We start from the raw sequence: 22,695 nt of genomic DNA on the forward strand, positions 1-22,695 counted from the left end.
GTTTTTGTTTGGGCATATGATTTTCATTTTTCTTGGTTATATACAAAGAAGTGGAATTGTTGGGGCATATGGTAATTGTAGACATGAACAATGGACATGAACTTGGGCAAACTCTGGGAGATGGTGAGGGACAGAGAGGCCTGGCATGCTGTGGTCCATGGGGTCACAAAGAGTTGGACATGACTTGGTAAGTGAATAACAACAATGGTAATTTTATGTTTAACATACTAAAGAACTTCCAAACTGTTTTCCAAAGTGACTGCACCATTCTGTACTGCCACCAGAAGTGCATGAAGGTTCCAATTTTTCCGAATCCTCACCAACACTTGTTATTATCTGTCTTCTGGATTATAGCCATCCTCTGTTGTTGTTTAGTCACTAAGTCTTTAGCAACCCCATGGACTGTGGCCCACCAGGCTTCTCTGTCCATGGGATTTTCCAGGCAAGAATACTGGACTAGGTTGCCATTTCCTTCTCCAGGGGAGCTTCCTGTCCCAGAAGTTGAATCTGTATCTCCTGCATTGGCAAGCGGATTCTTTACCACTGAGCCACCAGGAAATTCCATGGATGGAGGAACCTGGTTGGGTATGGTCCATGGATGTGCAAAAGAATCAGATATGACTTAGCGACTGAACAACAATGACAATAGCCATTCTAGTGGTTATTAAATAGTATCTTGTTGTTTTGACTTGCATTCCTTAATAGGTAATGATGTTAAGCGTCTTTTCATGTGCTTATTGGTCACTTGTATGTGGAGAAATGTCTATTCAAATCCCTTGCTCATTAAAATATGTATCATCTTTTTACCATAGAATTGTAAGAGCTCTTTATATTGATGTATTCTGCATACAAATCTCCTATCAAATATTTGATTTACACATGCTTTCTTCCAAAAGATCACATATTGTATGATTCCATGGAATCATGGATTATACGGAATGTCCAGATTAGGCAAATCTATAGAGATAGAAAGTAGATTAGTGGTTTCCTATAGGTGGGAGTGGAGGTATGGGGAGTAACTAGTAATGAGTATGGGGTTTCTTTTGTAGGCAATGAAAATGGTCTAAAATTGATTTTGGTAATGGTTATATGACTGTGAATATCCAAAAAACCACTGAATTGTACACTGTTGTGGTCAAATTACATGGTATGTGAACTATATCTCAGTAAACTTTTCAGAATTAAACTGCACTCATACAGCTTTTTCACATAATCTTATGAATTATTCTTCAAAATAATTACTTTTGACAGTATATAATAGTTTACCATAATTATTTGGTAATTTATTTTACCATTCTTATATTGTTAGATATTTAATTTTGTTTTCAATTTTTTGGTATTATAATAAATTGATGATGAATAGTCATGTAGATCTCTGATGACTTCATTAAAATTAAAATACATTTCTAAAATGTAGTTATCAGATAAAATTACATGAAATATTAAGGTTTTTATATATGTTATATATTTTTCCCTCAAAAAATTATCTGTGAATTTAACCTTATATCATCAGCACCTTTTCTTGCCAACATTATAAAAATTGGCTTCTTTAGTAGACAAAAATTAATATCTAGGGTTATTTTAATTTGTATTTTTTTCTACTGAAGTTAAGTAATTTTCATGTTTTTTTTTTAACTTTTATTTTGTTGATTATTCTCAACCTTTGCAGAATTTCCAACTGTTGTGTTGTTCCTTCTTTTACTAATTTGTAAGATCTTTGTAAATTGAGGATGCTAAATTGTGTGTTACAAAAAAAATTGTGTGTTACATATTTTGCAAACGTTTCTCCAAATTTGACTTTTTCTTTCAAAGAAAATATAGAGAATCAGTGTTTTTGAGTGTAAAAAATTATGGCAATAATTTTTTTATACATAAAAATTTGAGAAAAAATGAAAAAAATATGCTAGCCTTTGTTAATCATAAGTTGTAAATAGAGAGGTATTCACTTTATCCTTTATTTTTTAATTTTTAAAACTTTCAAAATAAATACAAGAAAACCATGTATAAAATATCTAATAAGTTAGAAATACATAACTTATTCAACCATTCTCCTATTGATAGACATTCAAGTTGTTTGCCATTTGGAGCTTTCACAAACATCACTGTAGTGACTATGTATAATTCTTAATATGTTGATAAACTTTGAAATGATTGTGCCATTCTGCCTTCTCGTGTTCACAAACAGTTTTCTATTATTAGAACATATGTTGTTCCCACAAAATTGATCAGTTAATTTATTTGAACAGGGTGCAATGGGAAAAGCATTGCTTAAAGGCAATTTTGCTTACCTAGAGAATCATTAAAATGTATTTTATGGCTTCATATTTACCCAAGATATTATGAAAAAAGGGCATGGTCATATAAATTTTGAAAAAACTTATTCCTCTTTTGGGGATTCACAAAACTCCTTAGCATATTATCAATCTTGACAAGTACTGCACTAAAGACAAAGTTCCATGATCTGCATATAAGAAAATAAGTTCAATCAAGTAACTTCAGGGGGCTACTACAATCTCCTCTTGCAGAGTGACAAAACTTATTTGCATAATTCCTATGGTAAAGATAATTCTCTAATATGGATGACGGGTTTCCTAAATTTATTTCACCAAATAACTTTTCCCTGTTAACATCTATTAATATGTCAAAGAATACCCATAGTAAAATGCTAAAATAAGAAAATTAGGGAGATAGACACCATGGATAACTGAAATCTAAGTACTATTACCACACAAGTGTCAAACATTTCATTAGGACTTTGGATAAGAAAACAGATTTAATTCTTTCCTCTTTTAAACCTTTAAGTATAAGTGAAGGTGCACAGTAAATATAGCAAATCAGGTTTTTAAATGTAGTACTATATTAGAAAGGGCATGATCTGAAGTCAGAAAGACCTCAGTTGCAATGTTAGGTTATTTACATAGTAGCTAGATAGGTGGTTTAACTTCTTTGGACTTCAGGTTTCTCATTAAAATGGGGATAGTAACATTCACCTTGAAGAGCTGATGTGAGCATTAAATTAGATAACATATGTCAAGTACACAGCAAAGTGACTGGCATATAGAAAATTTATATAGCATCTATATTGGTTCACAGTAGGGTTCTGTAAGGTAGAGAAGTGAAGACCTGAGAGCCAACAGATTGATGGCCTCTGAATAATTGCCAGATTTTTCATGGGAATAGAACTGGAGGCTTATCAGATCAGTTCAAGCTCCACGGTATTTTTTTTTACTAAAAACTTTGCTTTGATACTAAATTACATTGAGTTTATTTACCTGTGAATGTTGCAAAGGGAAGGCTGTTTAGCTTTTCATTAGGTCAAAGAGAATCCCATGTGTAAGGCTGCCTACCACTGATGAACAAATTAATAGCATTTTGAGAGAATGGGAGTGTAGGGATTGTGCTCTTTGCTTGTTTATGGGTAAGAGTAGGTTTATAACTGACATAATGGAGTCAGGCAAAAAAAAAAAAAACAAACAACAACCCACACACACCTATGTGTAATCTTTTTCATTTCAGAGACCTGAAATGCAGCAGGAAAAGAAGGCAAAAACCCAAACGAGATGTTTGACTGTTTCTGAATACCTGGGGTCTTTTAGGCAAAGTTAATAACGTGAGTTTGCAGGGAGTAAGGGCATCTTTTTTAGTACACTACACAGGGAACTTATGTATAGAACTTCTGCTTATGTTAACAATAAAAGATAGAATAATTTAACATCTTGCTTGAGAGGTGAGAACTTACTCCTTTTCTAGTTCAGCTCCCCAGACTGCTTCTTAGCAGTCCAGGTATTTCTCTATGTGTCTCCCTCAGAACACTGACCTGTTTGAGAGATGCAGGAGATGTAAAAGCTGCTATGTTTCTGTTTCCACGGCAAGAGATGATGATCCTTCTGGATAATCTGTAAGGTTGAAAAGTGAAGGTAAACAAATGTCCTTTCTCTTGCATGGCTGGGTATTCATTCATTGGCATACTTCCTTCTCAGGCAATCCCTGGAGGCAGCAGACATCTACAAATATCTAAAGACTGGTGTGCTGTCTACTGAAGCACTTGCAACCAGTCCAAGCATTCACATTTAAAGAGTAGTCAGCCTGCTGTACTATGTACTAATATTATTTTATTTGTCAGCATTATCTGATCTATAATAGTGGCTTGTATTTGACTTAACTAGCTATGATGACAGCTTAACATCATTTGGCTTTAATGGAATATTTGGGCTTCCCTGGTGGCTCAGACGGTAAAGTGTCTGTCTGCAATGCAGGAGACCCGGGTTCGATCCCTGGGTTGCGAAGATCCCCTGGAGAAGGAAATGACAGCCCACTCCAGTATTCTTGCCTGGAAAATCCCAAGGACCGCAGAGCCTGGTAGGCTATGGTCCATGAGGTCGCAAAGAGTCGGACACGACTGAGCGACTTCACTTTCACTAACAAAATTACTCTCTTTTGTTATTCCACTGGACATAATTGAGATAGCTGTTATAGCACTTTAGGTGTTGGTGTGTTTTTAAAAAAGGAATGATATATCTCAAAAATAAGAGGCTTTGGAATCAACAAGCAACATCATTTACAGCAGAGATTTCTTGTTTCCAATCCCCGGCCTATTGAGGAGCAAGTTCAGTTCAGTTGCTCAGTTGTGTCCGACTCTTTGCCACCCCATGGACTGCAGTACGCCAGGATTCCTTGTCCATCACCAACTCCCAGAGTTTGCTCAAACCCATGTCCATCGAGTTGGTGATGCCATCCAACCATTTCATTCTCTGTTGTCCCCTTCTCCTACTACCCTCAATCTTTCCCAGCATCAGGGTCTTTTCCAATGAGTCAGTTTTTCGTGTCAGGTGGCCAAAGTATTGGAGCTTCTCTTCAGCATCAGTACTTCCAATGAATAGTCAGGATTAATTTCCTTTAGGATTGACTGGTTGGATTTTCTTGCAGTCCAAGGAACTCTCAAGAGTCTTCTCCAACACCACTGTTCAAAAGCAGCAACTCTTCAGCACTCAGCTTTCTTTATAGTCCAACTCTCACATCCATACATGACTACTGGAAAAACTATAGCTTTGATAAACGGAACTTTGTCAGCAAAGTAATGTCTCTGCTTTTTAATATGCTGTCTAGGTTGGTCATAGCTTTACTTCAGAGGAGCAAGTATCTTTAAATTTCATGGCTGCAGTCACCATCTGCAGTGATTTTTGAGCCCAAGAAAATAAAGTCTGTCACTGTTTCCATTGTTTCCCCATCTATTTGACATGAAGTGATGAGACCGGATGCCATGATCTTGGTTTTCTGAATGTTGAGTTTTAAGCCAACTTTTTCACTCTCCTCTTTCACTTTCATCAAGATCTCTTTATTTCTTCTTTTCTTTCTTCCATACGGGTGGTATCATCTGCATATCTGAGGTTATTGATATTTCTCCCGGCAATCTTGATTCCAACTTGTGCTTCATCCAGCCCAGCATTTCTCATGATGTACTCTGCATATAAGTTAAATAAGCAGGGTGACAATATACAGCCCTGACGTACTCCTTTCCCAATTTGGGACCAGTCTGTTGTTTCCTGTTGTTCTAATTGTTGCTTCTTGACCTGCATACAGATGTCTCAGGAGGCAGGTATGGTGGTCTGGTATCACCATCTCTTTAAGAATTTTACACAGTTCGTTGTGATCCACACAGTCAAAGGCTTTGGCATAGTCAGTAAAGCAGAAGTAGACGTTTTTCTGGAATTCTTTTGCTTTTTCTATGATCCAGCTGACGTTGGCAATTTGATCTCTGGAGCCAACTTGTGGAGCAAGATGGTGGAGTAGAAGGCCATGTACTCATCTTTTCTTGTGAGAACTCCAAAGTTGCAACTCACTGCTGAACAACCATCGACAGGAGAATGTTGGATCTCACCAAAAAATGATACCCCACGTCCAAGGGCAAAGGAGAAACCCAAGCAAAACTGTAGGAGGGGCAAAATCGTGTTTAGAATCAAACTCAATACCTTCCAGAGATGCTCAGAAGGCTCAAACAAAACCTTTTGTGCACCAGGACTCAGAGACCCCACAGAGACTGAGCCAGACCTGCCTTTGAGTGTTTGACTGTCTCCTGTGGCCTCCTGCAGGGGCACGGGCTCTGGGTGCAGTAGATCTGAGTCACACAGCCTTGGCATAAGCCCTCTTGGAGGAGGTCGTCATTAACCCCACCGTAGAGCCAATGAGCAGACAACCCACAAACTGCAGAACAATGATACCAAAAAATTCTCATATTGTTAAGAAACTTCTAGGGTCCACAACAGATTTCCCAACCAGGGGATCTGGCAAAGGGACTGAGAACCCCCAGGAATTTGACTTTGAAGGCCAGTGGGATTTGATAACAGAACTTATACAGGACTGGGGAAACAGACTCTTGGAGGGCACAAAGAAAGCCTTGTGCATACCAGCACCCAGGAGAAAGGAGCAGTGACTCCACAAGAAACTGGCCCAGACTTGCCTGTGAGTGTCCAGGAGTCTCCAGTAGACATGTGGGTCGACAGTGGCCTGCTGCAGGGTCAGGGGCATTGAATAAAACAGTGCAAGAACAGGACCTCCTTTAAAGGAGGTCGCCATTATCTTCATTACCCCTAATAGTTTGGTCTCAGGTCAAACAACAGGGAGGGAAGACAGTCTCACCCTTCAACAGAAAATTTGATTAAAGATTTACTGAGAATGGACCCACCCATGAACAAGCCCCAGTTTCCTCCACTGTCAGTCTCTCCCATCAGGAAGCTTCCATAAGACTCTTATCCTTATCAGAGGGAAGACAGGATGAACATCACAATCACAGAAAACTAATCAAACTGATCACATGGACCACAGCCTTGTCTAACTCAATGAAACTATGAGCCATGTCATGTAGGGCCACTCAAGATGGATGGGTCATAGTGGAGAGTTCTGACAAAACGTGGTCCACTGGAGAAGGGAATGGCAAGCCACTTCAGTATTCTTGTCTTGAGAACCCCATGAACAGTATGAAAAGGCAAAAAGATATGACACTGAAAGATGAACTCCCCAGGTCAGTAGATGCCCAATATGCTACTGGAGAAGAGTGGAGAAATAACTCCAGAAAGAATGAAGAGACTGAGACAAAGTGAAAACAACGCCCAGTTGTGGATGTGACTGGTGATGGAAGCAAAGTCTGATGCTGTAAAGAGCAATATTGCACAGGAACCTGGAATGTTAGATCCATGAATCAAGGCAAATTGGAAGTGGTCAAACAGCAGATGGCAAGAGTGAACATCGACATTTTAGGAATCAATGAACTAAAGTGTACTGGAATGAGTGAGTTTAATTCAGATGACCATTATATCTACTACTGTGGGCAAGAATCCCTTAGAAGAAATGGAGTAACCCTCATAGTCAACAAAAGAGTCTAAAATACAATACTTGAATGCAGTCTCAAAAACAATTGAATGATCTGTGTTCATTTCCAAGGCAAACCATTCAATATCATGGTAATCCAAGTCTATGCCCCAACCACTAATGCTGAAAAAGCTGGAGTTGAATGGTTTTATGAAGACCTACAAGACCTTCTAGAATTAACACCAAAGAAGATGTCCTTTTCATCATAGAAGACTGGAATGCGAAAGTAGAAAGTCAAGAGATACTTGGAGTAACAGGCAAGTTTGGCCTTGGAGTACAAAATGAAGGAGGGAAAAAGCTAACAGAGTTTTGCCAAGAGAATGTACTGGTCACAGCAAACACCCTCTTCCAACAACACAAGAGAAGACTCTACACATGGGCAACATCAGATGGTCAATAGCAAAATCAGATTGATTTTATTCTTTGCAGCCAAAGATAGAGAAGTTCTATACAGTTAGCAAAAACAAGACTGGGAGCTGACTGTGGCTCAGATCACGAAGTCCTTATTGCAAAATTCAGACTTAAATTGAAGAAAGTAGGAGAAACCACTAGACCTTTAAGTTATTACCTAAATAAAATCCCTTATGATTATACAGTGGAAGTGACAAATAGATTCAAGGGATTTGGTCTGATAGACAAAGTGCCTGAAGAACTTTGGACAGAGGTTCATGACATTGTACAGGAGGCAGTGATCAAGATCATCCCCAAGAAAAAGAAATGATAAAAGGCAAAATGGTTGTCTGAGAAGGGCTTACAAATAGCTGAGAAAAGAGAAGTGAAAGGCAAAGCAGAAAAGGAATGAAATACCCATTTGTACGCAGAATTCCAAAGAATAGCAAGGAGAGATAATAAAGCGTTCCTAAGTGATCAATGCAAAGAAACAGAGGAAAATAATAGAATGGGAAAGACTAGAGATCTCTTCTAGAAAATTAGATATACCAAGGGAATATTTCACGTAAACATGTGCACAAAAAGGTACAGAAATGGTATGGACCTAACAGAAGCAGAGGATATTAAGAAGTGGTAAAAATACACAGAATTCAGTTCAGTTCAGTCGCTCAGTCATGTCCGAGTCTTTGCGACCCCATGAATCGTAGCACGCCAGGCCTCCCTGTCCATCACCGACTCCCAGAGTTCACTCAGACTCACATCGATCGAGTCAGTGATGCCATCCAGCCATCTCATCCTCGGTCGTCCCCTTCTCCTCCTGCCCCCAATCCCTCCCAGCATCAGAATCTTTTCCAATGGGTCAACTCTTCGCATGAGGTGGCCAAAGTACTGGAGTTTCAGCTTTAGCATCATTCCTTCCAAAGAAATCCCAGGGTTGATCTCCTTCAGAATGGACTGGTTGGATCTCCTTGCAGTCCAAGGGACTCTCAAGAGTCTTCTCCAACACCACAGTTCAAAAGCATCAATTCTTCGGTGCTCAGCCTTCTTCACAGTCCAACTCTCACATCCATACATGACTACTGGAAAAACCATAGCCTTGACTAGATGGACCTTAGTCAGCAAAGTAATGTCTCTGCTTTTCAATATGCTATCTAGCTTGGTCATAACTTTTCTTCCAAGGAGTAACCGTCTTTTAATTTCATAGCTACAGTCACCATCTGCAGTGATTTTGGAGCCCCCCAAAATAAAGTCTGACACTGTTTCCACTGTTTCCCCATCTATTTCCCATGAAGTGATGGGACTGGATGCCATGTTCTTCGTTTTCTGAAATGTTGAGCTTTAAGCCAACTTTTTCACTCTCCTCTTTTACTTTCATCAAGAGACAGAAGAAGTACATTAAAAAGATTTTCATGACCCAGATAACCATGACAGTGTGATCACTCACCTAGAGCCAGATATCCTGGAATGTGAAGTAGTAGGCCTTAGGAAGCATCACTAAGAACAAAGCTAGTGGAGGTGAATGAATTCCAGTTGAGCTATTTCAAATCCTAAAAGATGATGGTGTTACAGTGCTGCACTCAATATGCCAGCAAATTTGGAAAACTCAGCAGTGACCACAGGACTGGCAAAGGTCAGTTTTCATTCCAATTCTAAAGAAAGGCAATGTCATGGAATGTTCCAACTACTGCACAACTGCACTCATCTCACACACTAGCAAAGTAATGCTCAAGATTCTCCAAGCCAGGTTTAAATAATATGTGTACTGAGAACTTCCAGATGTTCAAGCTGGATTTAGAAAAGGCAGAATAACCAGAGATCAAATTGCCAACATCTGTTTGATCATTTGAGGAGCAAAGTATACTCTGAATCAGCTTGCTTAATGTACAGATAATCACTTTGTTTACATTCCATACATAATAATGTACTTGGCACTTTGAGATTAAAAGAAAGTTGACAGTGGTTGTCCCTTACAGTTCTCTTTTATGAACTCAATGTGCCTTCATAGTGCTCCCATAAGTGTAAGGTCTGGGTCCCAGAAAATAGAGGACAGCCAGGGTGGGTTACCCTTGCCACAGTAGGATGGCAACTTCTCATGCCACTAAATTAACCAGGCAGATTCCAAAGACAAGTCTGCTTTCTTCCAGGAAGAGTGGAACAGTAAAAAGTGGCTCTACTAATGTCTGTCTTTGGAATCATGTCTCTATGGTGGGCACAGCATTCTGTCTTATTTGGAATCTCAGACCTAGGGTATTCTTGTCTGTAAGTCTGAACAGAAAGCAGTTGTATTGACCCAGCTCTTCAGTGAAGGATATACAGAGAATTACTCATGTTTGTCAAACACCTCCAAAGAGAAAAAGAGGCAGCAAGTGCTTGAGCATACATCTCATCTTAGCTATACATTTCTATCAAGAAAGCAATTGATCAATGTAAAAGGCACTTCTGGAACTTCAATGCACTATTTGCCTTGATGTTTTTTTCTGATGGTTGGCTGTCTCAGAACTTTGTAGGTATGGTTTGGCAGTGTACCTTTTCAGATGTTGGCTTTTAGTATTCTGCTAGATGGGTTTCTTTCACTATTTGCCATTGCAATCCACACTTGATTTGGCCAGAGCAATTCCTTCCTGCAATCATTTGAATTAAAATCAGGCTTGCAGACATTGAAACTTGAGCTGGAAAACTCAAATATCAACTTCCTCCATAGTTTCACTCCCATGGCAGAGTAAGCTAAGGCTGCAAAGGGTCATCGCCAGGTGAGGACTAAATTGAAAGAATGCAGATACTTAAAAAAAATTAGGCTCTGCATAATAGAAGACAAATGTAGAATTTAGGAAAAGAATTTACTTTCTCCTTCTACCATCTACACCTATACTACTTTCACTACCCCTACCTGCTCTTGCTGCCTATACCGTAGTGATTTTATCATTATTCAATAAATGTTTACTTGAACCAAGAATGATGTCATTTTCATCTTAGTATATGCTGGCCCAGCTGTGTCTCTTCCTGCCTCATCCTAGATCTCCTCCCTTCCTTTAAAACCCTATGTTCCCACATAAACCTCTGATACTATGGGAAGTGACCACAAGAGTATATGTATACTTTTTCATACCCATTGGTTTTCAGAGATTGGGCAGAGTAGGGAAATGGACATAATGTGGTGTCTCCAAGAACTTAGGTTGAGTTATGACTGCTTAATTGCCTTACATAAGTGACTTTACCTCCCTAGCATCAACTTTTTCATGTATAAAGTAGGGCAATACTCTTTCATTCACTGTATTTTTGTAAGGCTCTTCCCTGAGTTATGAGTGTCCTCAAAGGTTTTATTATTTACCCTCTGAATTTCTCTTTTCCATTCATTTCCTTGTCCACTTGAATTCATGCGAGTGTTGCTTTTGTGTGCATGTTTAGTTGCTTCAGTCATGTCCGTCTCTGTGTGACCCTATGGATTGTAGACCACCAGGCTCACTCTGTCCATGGAATTCCCCAGGTAAGAATACTGGAGTAGGTTTCCATGCCCTCCTCCAGGGAATCTTCCCAAGCCATGGATCAAACCAATGTCTCTTATGTCTCCTGCATTGGTAGGTGTGTTCTTTACCGCTAGTGCCACCTTGAAAGTGAAAGTGAAGTCACTCAGTCGTGTCCGACTCTTTGCCACCCCATGGACACCAGGCTCCTCCGTCCATGGGATTTTCTAGGCAAGAGTACTGGAGTGGGTTGCCATTTCCTTCTCCAGAGAATCTTCCCAACCCAAGGATTGAACCCAGGTCTCCCACATTGTAGACAGACGGATGCCAAATATTACAGTTTATCTTGTTTCCCTAGCTTTATTCTCTCCCTTGATTACCTCCTACACCACTCATGGATTTAACCACCATCTCTATATGACTGACTCCCAGTTCTTTAGTTACTGGGACTATTTCAGTTATTTAAAATGTCTCCTGGATTTAATCTTTCCTCTCCATTTCTAGTATCATGCCACTCCTGAAGCCACTGTGACACAAACTCAACTATATGTTGTTTTTTCTGTTTTGTGTCTCTGCATACTAGTGAGGTATTTCCCTGATAGCTCAGTTGGAAAAGAATCTGCCTGCAATTCAGGAGACCCTGGTTCAATTCCTGGATCAAGAAGATCTGATGGAGAAGGGATAGGCTACTCACTCTAGTATTCTTGGGCTTCTCTTGTGGCTCAGCTGGCAAAGAATCTGCCTGCAATGTGGGAGACCTGGGTTTAACCCCTGGGTTGGGAAGACCCCTTGGAGAGGGGAAAGGCTACCGACCCCAGTATTATGCCCTGGAGAATTCCATGGACTGTATAGTCCATGGAGTCGCAAAGAGTCAGACACGACTGAGCGACTTTCACTTTCACTTTCATTTTCATCATACTAGTGAGAGAGCTTGTTCTTAGGTAGGTTGATAAAAAGACCAGGGCCCTAAAGGAGGAGGCAGGGACAAATGAATTTTTCTTTTCTACATTCCTTTGTCTTCATCATATAAGACGTTTTTTTTTTTTCTTAAGCTCTGAGTTGTTATGGCAATGATCTATTTAAGATTAACTTTCTTTAAGCCCAGAGCTAATGATTATACAACTAAACAACTCATCATACTCTAGGGTATGTTTTTCCTTAAACTCTGTACTAATGATTATATAACAACAATGTATGTTGCTTGAGGACTCTTTGCTCCTTCTTAACAAAAACTTTCTGACTAATCCTGTAATCTTGAGATGTATGTTGTGGGAGTGGGTCTGCTAAGACCTTTACAAACTTGAGATATTCGTTCGTAACCAACTGAAAACGTATATAAGTTCAGTTCAGTTCAGTCGTTCAGTCGTGTCTGACTCTGCAACCCCATGAATCGCAGCACGCCAGGCCTCCCTGTCCATCACCATCTCCCGGAGTTCACTCAGACTCGCGTCCATCGAGTCAGTGATGCCATTCAGCCATCTCATCCTTTGTCGTCCCCTTCTCCTCCTTCCCCCAATCCCTCCCAGCATCAAAGTCTTTTCCAATGGGTCAACTCTTCGCATGAGGTGGCCAAAGTACTGGAGCTTCAGCTTTAGCATCATTCCTTCCAAAGAAATCCCAGGGCTGATCTCCTTCAGAATGGACTGGTTGGATCTCCTTGCAGTCCAAGGGACTCTCAAGAGTCTTCTCCAACACCACAGTTCAAAAGCATCAATTCTTCAGTGCTCAGCCTTTTTCACAGTCCAACTCTCACATCCATACATGACTACTGGAAAAACCATAGCCTTGAGTAGGCGGACCTTAGTCGGCAAAGTAATGTCTCTGCTTTTGAATATACTATGTAGGTTGCTCATAACTTTTCTTCCAAGGAGTAATCGTCTTTTATTTTCATGGTTGCAATCACCATCTGCAGTGATTTTGGAGCCCCCAAAGATAAAGTCTGACACTGTTTCCACTGTTTCCCCATCTATTTCCCATGAAGTGATGGGACCAGATGCCATGATCTTCGTTAAAGCCCCACCCAAATTAGTGAGCAGGGCACTGTCTTCCCACTTCTGTCTATGTCAGAAGCTTTCTTTATCCCCTTTTCACTGTAATAAATCTTTTGCCACATGAAACTCTGAGTGACTGAAGCCATGTCTTTGGTCCCAAAGTGAATTTCTCTCCTTTGGAGATCACAAATCTGACACTGTTCGCCATAAGCTTTCACTAGTATCTGAGTAATCCTTCTAAAATTTATCTTTCATTAGTATCACTCAAGGTTATAAAATTAATATCTATTTCATACTGTAGCAAATCTACAAAGCTCTCTACCATTCTGGCCATATCTTACTTCTCTAACAGTACTGCTCATAAACCACAATGCCCAACCCAGTATATAGGAATGGATGGCTACCTCAGCATTCTTACCACATTCAAGTCACACTTCTTACAGGGAATGCCATTTCCTTCTTTCTAGCATCTACAACAGACTGGTTCCAAACTAGGAAAGGAGTACATCAAGGCTGTATATTGTCACCCTGCTTGTTTAACTTACATGCAGAGTACATCATGAGAAATGCTGGACTGGATGAAGCTACAAGCTAGAATCAAGATTTCTGGGAGAAATATCAATAACCTCAGATATGCAGATGACACCACCCTTATGGCAGAAAGTGAAGAAAAACTACAGAGTCTCTTGATGAAAGTGAAAGAGGAGAGTGAAAAAGTTAAAAGCTCAACATCCATAAAACTAAGATCACAGCATCCAGTCCCATCACTTTATGGCAAAGAGATGGGGAAACAGTGGAAACAGTGGTAGACTTTTTTGGGGGGGAGGGGGGCTCCAAAATCACTGCAGATGGTGATTGAAGCCATGAAATTAAAAGACGTTTACTCCTTGGAAGGAAAGTTATGACTAACCTAGACAGCATATTAAAAAGCAGAGACATTACTTTGCCAACAAAGGTACGTCTAGTTGAGGCTATGATTTTTCCAGTAGTCATGTATGGATGTGAGAGTTGGACTGTGAAGAAGGCTGAACGCCGAAGAATTGATGCTTTTGAACTATGGTGTTGGAGAAGACTCCTGAGAGTCCCTTGGACTGCAAGGAGGTTCAACTAGCCCATCCTAAAGGAAATGAGTCCTGAATATTCATTGGAAGGACTGATGCTGAAGCTGAAACTCCAATACTTTGGCCACCTAATGTGAAGAAGTGACTCATTTGAAAAGACTCTGATGCTGGGAAAGATTGAAGGCGGGAGAAGAGGACAACAGAGGATGATATGGTTGGATGGCATCACCGACTCTATAGACATGAGTTTGAGTAAACTCCAGGAGTTGGTGATGGACAGGTAAACCTGGCATACTGCACAGAACTGAGCGACTGAACTGAACTGAACTCAGTGAAATAAACAGGGGGTCTATATCAACCTAGAAGGACTGGATGGTGAGGGAGATGGGAGGGAGTTTCAGGAGGGAAGGGACATATGTACACCTATGGCTGACACATGTTGATGTTTGACAGAAAATAACAAAATTGTGTAAAGCAATTATCCTTCAATTAAAAAATAAATATATTTATTTAAAAAATTCACCCATTCTCTTCCATTTCAGTTCACTGATTCCTAAAATGTCAATATTCACTCTTGCCATCTCCTGTTTGACTATTTCCAATTTACCTTGATTCTTGGACCTAGCATTCCAGGTTCCTATGAAATATTATTCTATATAGCATTGGACTTTACTTCCATCAGCAGTCCCCTCCACATCTGGGTGCTTTTTTTTGCTTTGGCTTAGCCTCTTCATTCTTTTTGGACCTATTTCTTCACCATTTTCCAGTAACTTATTGGGAACCTACCAATCTGGGGAGTTCATTTGTCAGTGTCATATCATTTTGCCTTTTTATACTGTTCATGGTGTTCTCAAGGCAAGAATATTGAAGTGATTTGCCATTCCCTTCTCCAGTGGACCACGTTTTGTTAGAACTCTCCACAATGACCTGTCTGTCTTGGGTGGCTCTACCTGGCATGGCTGAAAAAGATGGCAGAGTAGAAGGACATGTGCTTATCTTCTCCTGTGAGAACTCCAAAACTGCAACTTGCTGCTGAACAACCATCAACAGGATAATGTTGGATCTCACCAAAAAGAGATACCTCACATCCAAGAGCAAAAGAGAAGTTCCAACAAGATGCTAGGAGGGGCAAAATTGCATTTAGAATCAAACCTCATACCCGCCAGAGATGCTGGGTGGGCTCAAACAAAACCTTGTGCACACCATGACCCAGAGACCCCACAAGAAACTGAGCTGGACCTGCCTTTGAGTGTTTGAGTGTCTTCTGTGGAGGAGGAGCTCAGCAGTGGCTTTCTGCAGGGCACGGGCTCTGGCCGCACCAGATGTGGGAGGCACTGCATGTGGCATAAATCCTCTTGGAGGAGGTCACCATTAGCCCCACCATAGAGCCACAGAGCAGACGGCCCACAAACTGGAGAACAATTATATCAAAGAAGTTCTCGCACTTCAGCATCCATCCTTCCAGTGAGTATTCAGGGTTGATCTTCCTTAAGATTGACTGGTTTGATCTTGCTGTCTAAGGGACTTTCAGGAATCTTCTCCAGCACCACAGTTTGAAGGCATCAGTTCTTTGGTGTTCTGCCTTCTTTATGGTCCAGCTCTCATAACTGTATATGACCACTGGGAACACCATAGCTTTGACTATATGGACCTTTGTTGGCAGTGTAATGCTTCTGCTTTTCAACACACTGTCTAGGTTTGTCATTGCTTTCATGCCAAGAAGCAATCATCTGATTTCAGGGCTGCGGCCACCATCCACAGTGATTTTGGAGCCCAGGAAGAGGAAATCTGTCACTGCTTCCACACTTTCCCCTTCTATTTGCTATGTGGTAATGGGGCTGGATGTCATGATTTTTTTTTAAATATTTAATCTTAAGTCAGCTCTTTCACTCTCCTCCTTCACCCTCATCAAGAGGCTCTCTTAGTTCCTCTTCACTTTCTCCCATTAGAGTGGTATCATCCGCATATCTGAGGTTGTTGATGTTTCTCCTGCCTATCTTGATTCCAGCTTGTAACTCATCCAGCCCAGCATTTCTCATGATGTGCTCAGTGTATAGGTTAAACAAACAGGATGACAGCAGACAGCCCTGTCATACTCCTTTCTCAATCTTGAACCAGTTAGTTGCTCAATACAGGGTTCTAACTGTTGCTTCTTGACCCACATACAGGTTTCTCAGGAGACAGGTAAGATGTTCTGGTATTTCCTTCTTTCTAAGAGCTTGCCACAGTTTGTCATGATTCACATAGTCAAAGGCTTTAGCATAGTTGATGAAACAGAGATAGATTTTTTTTTCTGAAATTCCCTTGCTTTCTCTATAATTCAGTGAATGTTGGCAAGTTGATCTCTAGGTCCTCTTCCTTTTCTAAACCCAGCTTGAACATCTGGGAAATTCTTGGCTTGCATAATGCTGAAGCTTAGCATGCAAGATTTTAAGCATGACCTCAGTAGCATGGGAGATGAGTATGGTTGCCCAATGGTCAGCATATTCTTTGGTACTACCCTTCTTGGGAATTGGGATGCAGATTGACCCTTTCCAGTCCTGTAGCCACTGCTGTGTCTTCTAGATTTGCTGACATGATGAATGCAAATCTTGATGGCATCTTCCTTTAGGGATTTGAATAGTTCTGCTGGAATTTCATTGCATCCAGTAGCTTTATTAACTGCAGGCCTTCTTAAGACCCTCTTCACTTCGCACTCCAGAATGTCTGGCTCTGAGTGACTAGCCACACCACCATAGTAATCTGGTTCATTAAGATCTTTTTTAATATAGTTCTTCTATGTATTCTTTTCATCTCATCTTGATCTCTTCTCTACTAGGTCTCTACTATTTTTATCCTTTAAAACTGTTATCCTTTTATCCTGTTCACTGAAGAAGATCTTCTTGTCTTTTACAGCTATTCTTTGAAACTCTGCACTTAACTGGATGTATCTTTCCCTCTCTCCCTTGCTTTTTGCTTCTCTTCATTCTGCTATTTGTAAAGCCTCCTCAGATAACCATTTTACCTTCTTGCTTTCATTTCCCTTTGGGATGATTTTGTTTGCCACATCCTGTACAATAGTACAGACCTCTGTCCATAGTTCTTCAGGCACACTGTTAACTAGATATAGTCCCTTGAATCTATTTGTTACCTCTACTGCAAATTCATATGGGATTTGATTTAGGTCATACCTGGCTGGCCTAGTGTTCTTCCTAGTTTTCTTTAGTTTAAGCCTGAATTTTGCTATGAGAAGTTGATAATCTGAGCCACAGTCAGCTCCAGGTCTTGTTTTTGCTGTGACAAAAACAGGTCTTGTTTTTGTGACTCGGACAGCTTCTCCATTATATGTGTCTTATCTCCCCTAAATAAACGCAAGACGCTTGAATTCAGAGACAAAAATGCATAATCACCCTTAAGGGTTCAATGTCTTACACTTAATACGCTCTCAAATAATACTAGCTTATTTATTCTGTTCTTTTCACAAATGTGTTATTTATCACAGCAGTAGAAACTACCAGACTGAAAATTAATCGGAAACTTCTACCTTGAGCAGTAACTAATGATCTCCTACAAAAAATTTTTATTCAAAGGAGTTGGAAAGAAGACTATATATAATATGCTAGAGTATGAAGTCAACATTTTCCTGTGTTCAGCATTTGTCAAGGAATATAATTCTTCTGAGTTCTGGTTATCATTAACACTGGAAAGCTGTATTAGCAAATTCAAGCAAATTTTGTTTTTCATATAAAGATATTTACTTGATATAAATATTCCACCTAGAATATTAAATTATCAAAATTTAAGAGATGATTTTCACTCTCTTTAGCTGGACCTAGAAAGCAGTTTTGGTGAGTTAAGGAAAGCTTGATTCTTTTCTGCTGGATTCTTTTAAAATGTCATTCTTGTCACAGCTAATACATTGATATAGAATAACTGGAATCGGCTGTACATAATTATTGTGTGCCCTAAGTCTTGATCCCGACCTACTGAATTTTCAAACCAGGCTGATGGATACTCATGGATAGTTAATGAAATAGTTGATGGATAGTCATCAAATCATAAGAGAAGAGAACCAAAGAGGACAGGAAGAAAAAGACATACAAAACAAATCCAAAAGAATTAAGAAAATGGCAATAAGAACAAAAATATAGATCATTACCTTAAATGTAAATGGATTAAATGCTTCAACCAAAAGACATAAACTGACTAAATGGATACAAAAGCAAGACCCACATATATGCTGTATTTACAAGAGACCCACTTCAGATCCAGGGACACATACAGATTGAAAGTGAGGGGACAGAAAAAGGTACTCCATGCAAATGAAAATCAAAAGAAAGCTGGAGTAGTAATACTCATATCAGACAAAATAGACTTTAAAATATACTGTTATGTAAGACAAAGAAGGACACTACATAATGATCAAGGGTTCAATCCATGAAGAAGGTACAGCAATTGTAAATATATATGTACTCCACACAGGAACACCTCAATATATAAGGCAATTGCTAACAGCCATAAAAGGAGAAATATACAGTAATGCAACAATAGTGGGGGGACTTTAACACCCCATTTACATCAATAGACAGATCATCCAGACAGAAAATCAATAAGGAAACACAGGTCATTTAATGTGCCTTAAATGACACATTAAACTGGATGGACTTAATTGATATTTAAAGAACATTTCATTCATAGCAGCAGAACACACATTCTTCTCAAGTACACACGGAATATTCTCCAGTATAGATCATGTGCTAGACCACAAAGCAAGCAGTGGTAAATTTGATATAACTGAAATAACATCAAATATCTTTTCTGAGCATAACACTGTGAGATTAGAAATCGGCTACAAGAAAAAAATGTAAAAAACACAAACATGTGGAGGCTAAACAATATGTTACACAATCATAACCTTATATGTAACCTTATACATAAACAATCAATTGATCACTGAAGAAATCAAAGAGGACATCAAAAAATACCTAAAGAGACAAATGAAAACATAAACATGATGGTCAAAAACCTATGGGACACAGGGACTTCCCTGGTAGTCTAGTGGTTAAGACTGCATGTTTACATTGTAGAGGGCATAGGTTTGATCCCTGGATGGGAAACTAAGATCCTGCATGCCACATGGCACAGCCAAGAAATGAACAAATAAACAAACAAAAACCCCAAAACCTATGGGACACAGCAAAAGCAGTTCTAAGAGGAAAGTTTATAGCAATATAATCTTACCTCAGGAAACAAGAAATCTCAAATAAGCAACCTAACATTACATGTAAAGCAACGAGAGAAAGAACAAAACCCCCCCAAATTAGTAGAAGGAAAGAAATTATAAAGGTCAGAAATAAATAAAATATTAATGGAAAAAAATAGCAAAGGTAAATGAAACAGAAAGCTGGTTCTTTGGAAAGATAAACAAAATTGATAAACCTTTAGCTAAACAATTAAAAGAAAAAAGGAAGAGGACACAAATCAATAAAATGAGAAATGAAAAAGAAGTTACATCTAGCACCAGAGAAATGGAATGGATCATAGGAGACTATTACAAGCAACTATATGCCAATAAAATGGACAACCTAGAAGAAAGGGACAAATTCGTAGAAATGTACAACCCCTCAAGACTGAACCAGGAAGAAAAACAGAAAATATGAACAGACCAATCACAAGTACTGAAATGGAAACTGATTTAAAAACTTCCAATGAACAAGAACCCAGGACCAGATGGCTTCACAGGCATATACTATCAGTCAGAAGAGTTAGTACCTATCCCTCTGAAACTATTTCAAAAAGCAACAGCAGAAGGAACAGTCCAAAACACTCTATGAGGCCACCATCACTCTGACACTAAAGCTAGACAACGATACTGCACACAAAAATTACAGGCCAATATCATTGATGAACATAGAGGCAAAAATCCTCAACAAAATACTGGCAAACTGAATCCAACAATAAAATAAAATGATCATACACCATGATCAAAAGGGACTTGCCCCAGGGGTGCAAGGATTTTTCAACATCTGTAAATCAGTGTGTGATATACTACATGAACAAATTGAAGAACAAAAAGTATATGATCATCTCAATAGATGCAGAAAAAGCTTCTGACAAAAGTTAACACCCAGTTATGACAAAAACTCTAGAGGGTACCTACCTCAGCCTAATAAACGTCATATATGACAAAACTACAGCTATACTCAGTGGTGAAAAGCTGAAAGCATTTCCTCTAAAGATGAGAAATAAGACAAGGATATTCATTCTTGCCACTTTTATTTAACATAATTTTTGAAGTTCCAGCCACAACAATCGGAGAAGAAAAGAAAGAAAAGGAATTCAAATGAGAAAGGAAGATGTAAAACTGTCACTGTTTGAAGACGACAAGATAATATGAATAGAACATCCTAAATGCACCACCAGGAAACTACTAGAAATCTTCAGTGAATTCTGTAAAGTTTGCAGGATACAAAATTAATAGGCAGAAATATGCTGTATTTCTATACACTGAGAAGGAAAGATCACAAAGAAAAATTAGGGAAACAACCCCATTTACCATCACATCAAGAAGAGTAAAATACCTACGAATAAACTTACTGTGTGGATCACAATCAGTTCAGTTCAGTTCAGTCACTCAGTCATGTCCGACTCTTTGCGACCCCATGAATCGCAGCATGCCAGGCCTCCCTGTCCATCACCAACTCCCGGAGTTCACTCAGACTCATGTCCAGCGATTCAGTGATGCCATCCAGCCATCTCATCCTCTGTCATCCCCTTCTCCTCCTGCCCCGAACCCCTCCCAGCATCAGAGTCTTTACCAATGGGTCAACTCTTCGCATGAGGTGGCCAAAGTACTGGAGTTTCAGCTTTAGCATCATTCCTTCCAAAGAAATCCCAGGGCTGATCTCCTTCAGAATGGACTGGTTGGATCTCCTTGCAGTCCAAGGGACTCTAAAGAGTCTTCTCCAACACCACAGTTCAAAAGAATCAATTCTTTGGCGCTCAGCTTTCTTCACATGCATACATGACTACTGGAAAAACCACAGCCTTGACGAGAGGAACCTTTTTTGGAAAAGTAATGTCTCTGCTTTTCAATATGCTATCTAGGTTGGTCATAACTTTTCTTCCAAGGAGAAAGCGTCTTTTAATTTCATGGCAGCAATCACCACCTGCAGTGATTTTGGAGCCACCCAAAATAAAGTCTGACACTGTTTCCACTGTTTCCCCATCTATTTCTCATGAAGTGATGGGACCAGATGCCATGATCATCATTTTCTGAATGTTGAGCTTTAAGCCAACTTTTTCGCTCTCCCCTTTCACTTTCAGCAAGAGGCTTTTTAGTTCCTGTTCACTTTCTGCCATAAGGGTGGTGTCATCTGCATATCTGAGGTTATTGATATTTCTCCCGGCAATCTTGGTTTCAGCTTGTGCTTCTTCAAGCCCAGCTTTTCTCATGATGTACTCTGCATAGAAGTTAAATAAGCAGGGTGACAATATACAGCCTTGACGTACTCCTTTTCCTATTTGGAACCAGTCTGTTGTTCCATGTCCAGTTCTAACTGTTGCTTCCTGACCTGCATATAGGTTTCTCAAGAGGCAGGTCAGGTGTCTGGTATTCCCATCTCTTTCAGAATTTTCCACAGTTTATTGAGATCCACACAGTCAAAGGCTTTGGCATAGTCAATAAAGCAGAAATAGATGCTTTTCTGGAACTCTCTTGCTTTTAAGATGATCCAGCAGATGTTGGCAATTTGATTTCTGGTTCCACTGCCTTTTCTAAAACCAGCTTGAATAACAGGAAGTTCACGGTTCACGTATTGCTGAAGTCTGGCTTGGAGAATTTTGAGCGTTACTTTACTAGCACGTGAGATGAGTGAAATTGTGTGGTAGTCTGAGCATTCTTTGACATTGCCTTTCTTTGGGATTGGAATGAAAACTGACCTTTTCCAGTCCTGTGGCCAATGCCGAGTTTTCCAAATTTGCTGGCATGTTGAGTGCAGCACTTTCACAGCATCATCTTTCAGGATTTGAAATAACTCAACTGGAATTCCATCACCTCCACTAGCTTTGTTTGTAGCGATGTTTTCTAAGGCCAACTTGACTTCACATTCCATGATGCCTGGCTCTGGGTGAGTGATCACACCATCGTGATTATCTGGGTCATGAAGATCTTTTTTGTACAGTTCTTCTGTGTATTCCTGCCATGTCCTCTTAATATCTTGGTCCATACCATTTCTGTCCTTTATCGAGCCCATCTTTGCATGAAATGTTCCCTTGGTATCTCTAATTTTCTTGAAGAGTTCTCTAGTCTTTCCCATTCTGTTGTTTTCCTCCATTTTTTTGCACTGATGCCTGAGGAAGGCTTTCTTATCTCTTCTTGCTATTCTTTGGAACTCTGCATTCAGATGCTTATATCTTTCCTTTCTCCTTTGCTTTTTGCTTCTCTTC

General features: G+C 39.6%; 1 protein-coding gene across 1 annotated transcript in view; it reads right to left on the reverse strand.

The window, feature by feature from the left end:
* The window catches only part of ZDHHC15 (zinc finger DHHC-type palmitoyltransferase 15), a 115,430-nt gene that overhangs the window by 17,686 nt on the left and 75,049 nt on the right, over positions 1 to 22,695 (reverse strand). The window contains exon 11 of the mRNA XM_070291849.1: positions 3,818 to 3,896. Coding sequence (XP_070147950.1) covers positions 3,850 to 3,896 — 47 coding nt within the window. The 3' untranslated portion in view covers positions 3,818 to 3,849. The remainder of the gene's footprint in view (positions 1 to 3,817; positions 3,897 to 22,695) is intronic.

The sequence above is a fragment of the Ovis canadensis genome, chromosome X (assembly GCF_042477335.2).
Source record: "Ovis canadensis isolate MfBH-ARS-UI-01 breed Bighorn chromosome X, ARS-UI_OviCan_v2, whole genome shotgun sequence".
NCBI classification, from domain to species: Eukaryota; Metazoa; Chordata; class Mammalia; order Artiodactyla; family Bovidae; genus Ovis; species Ovis canadensis.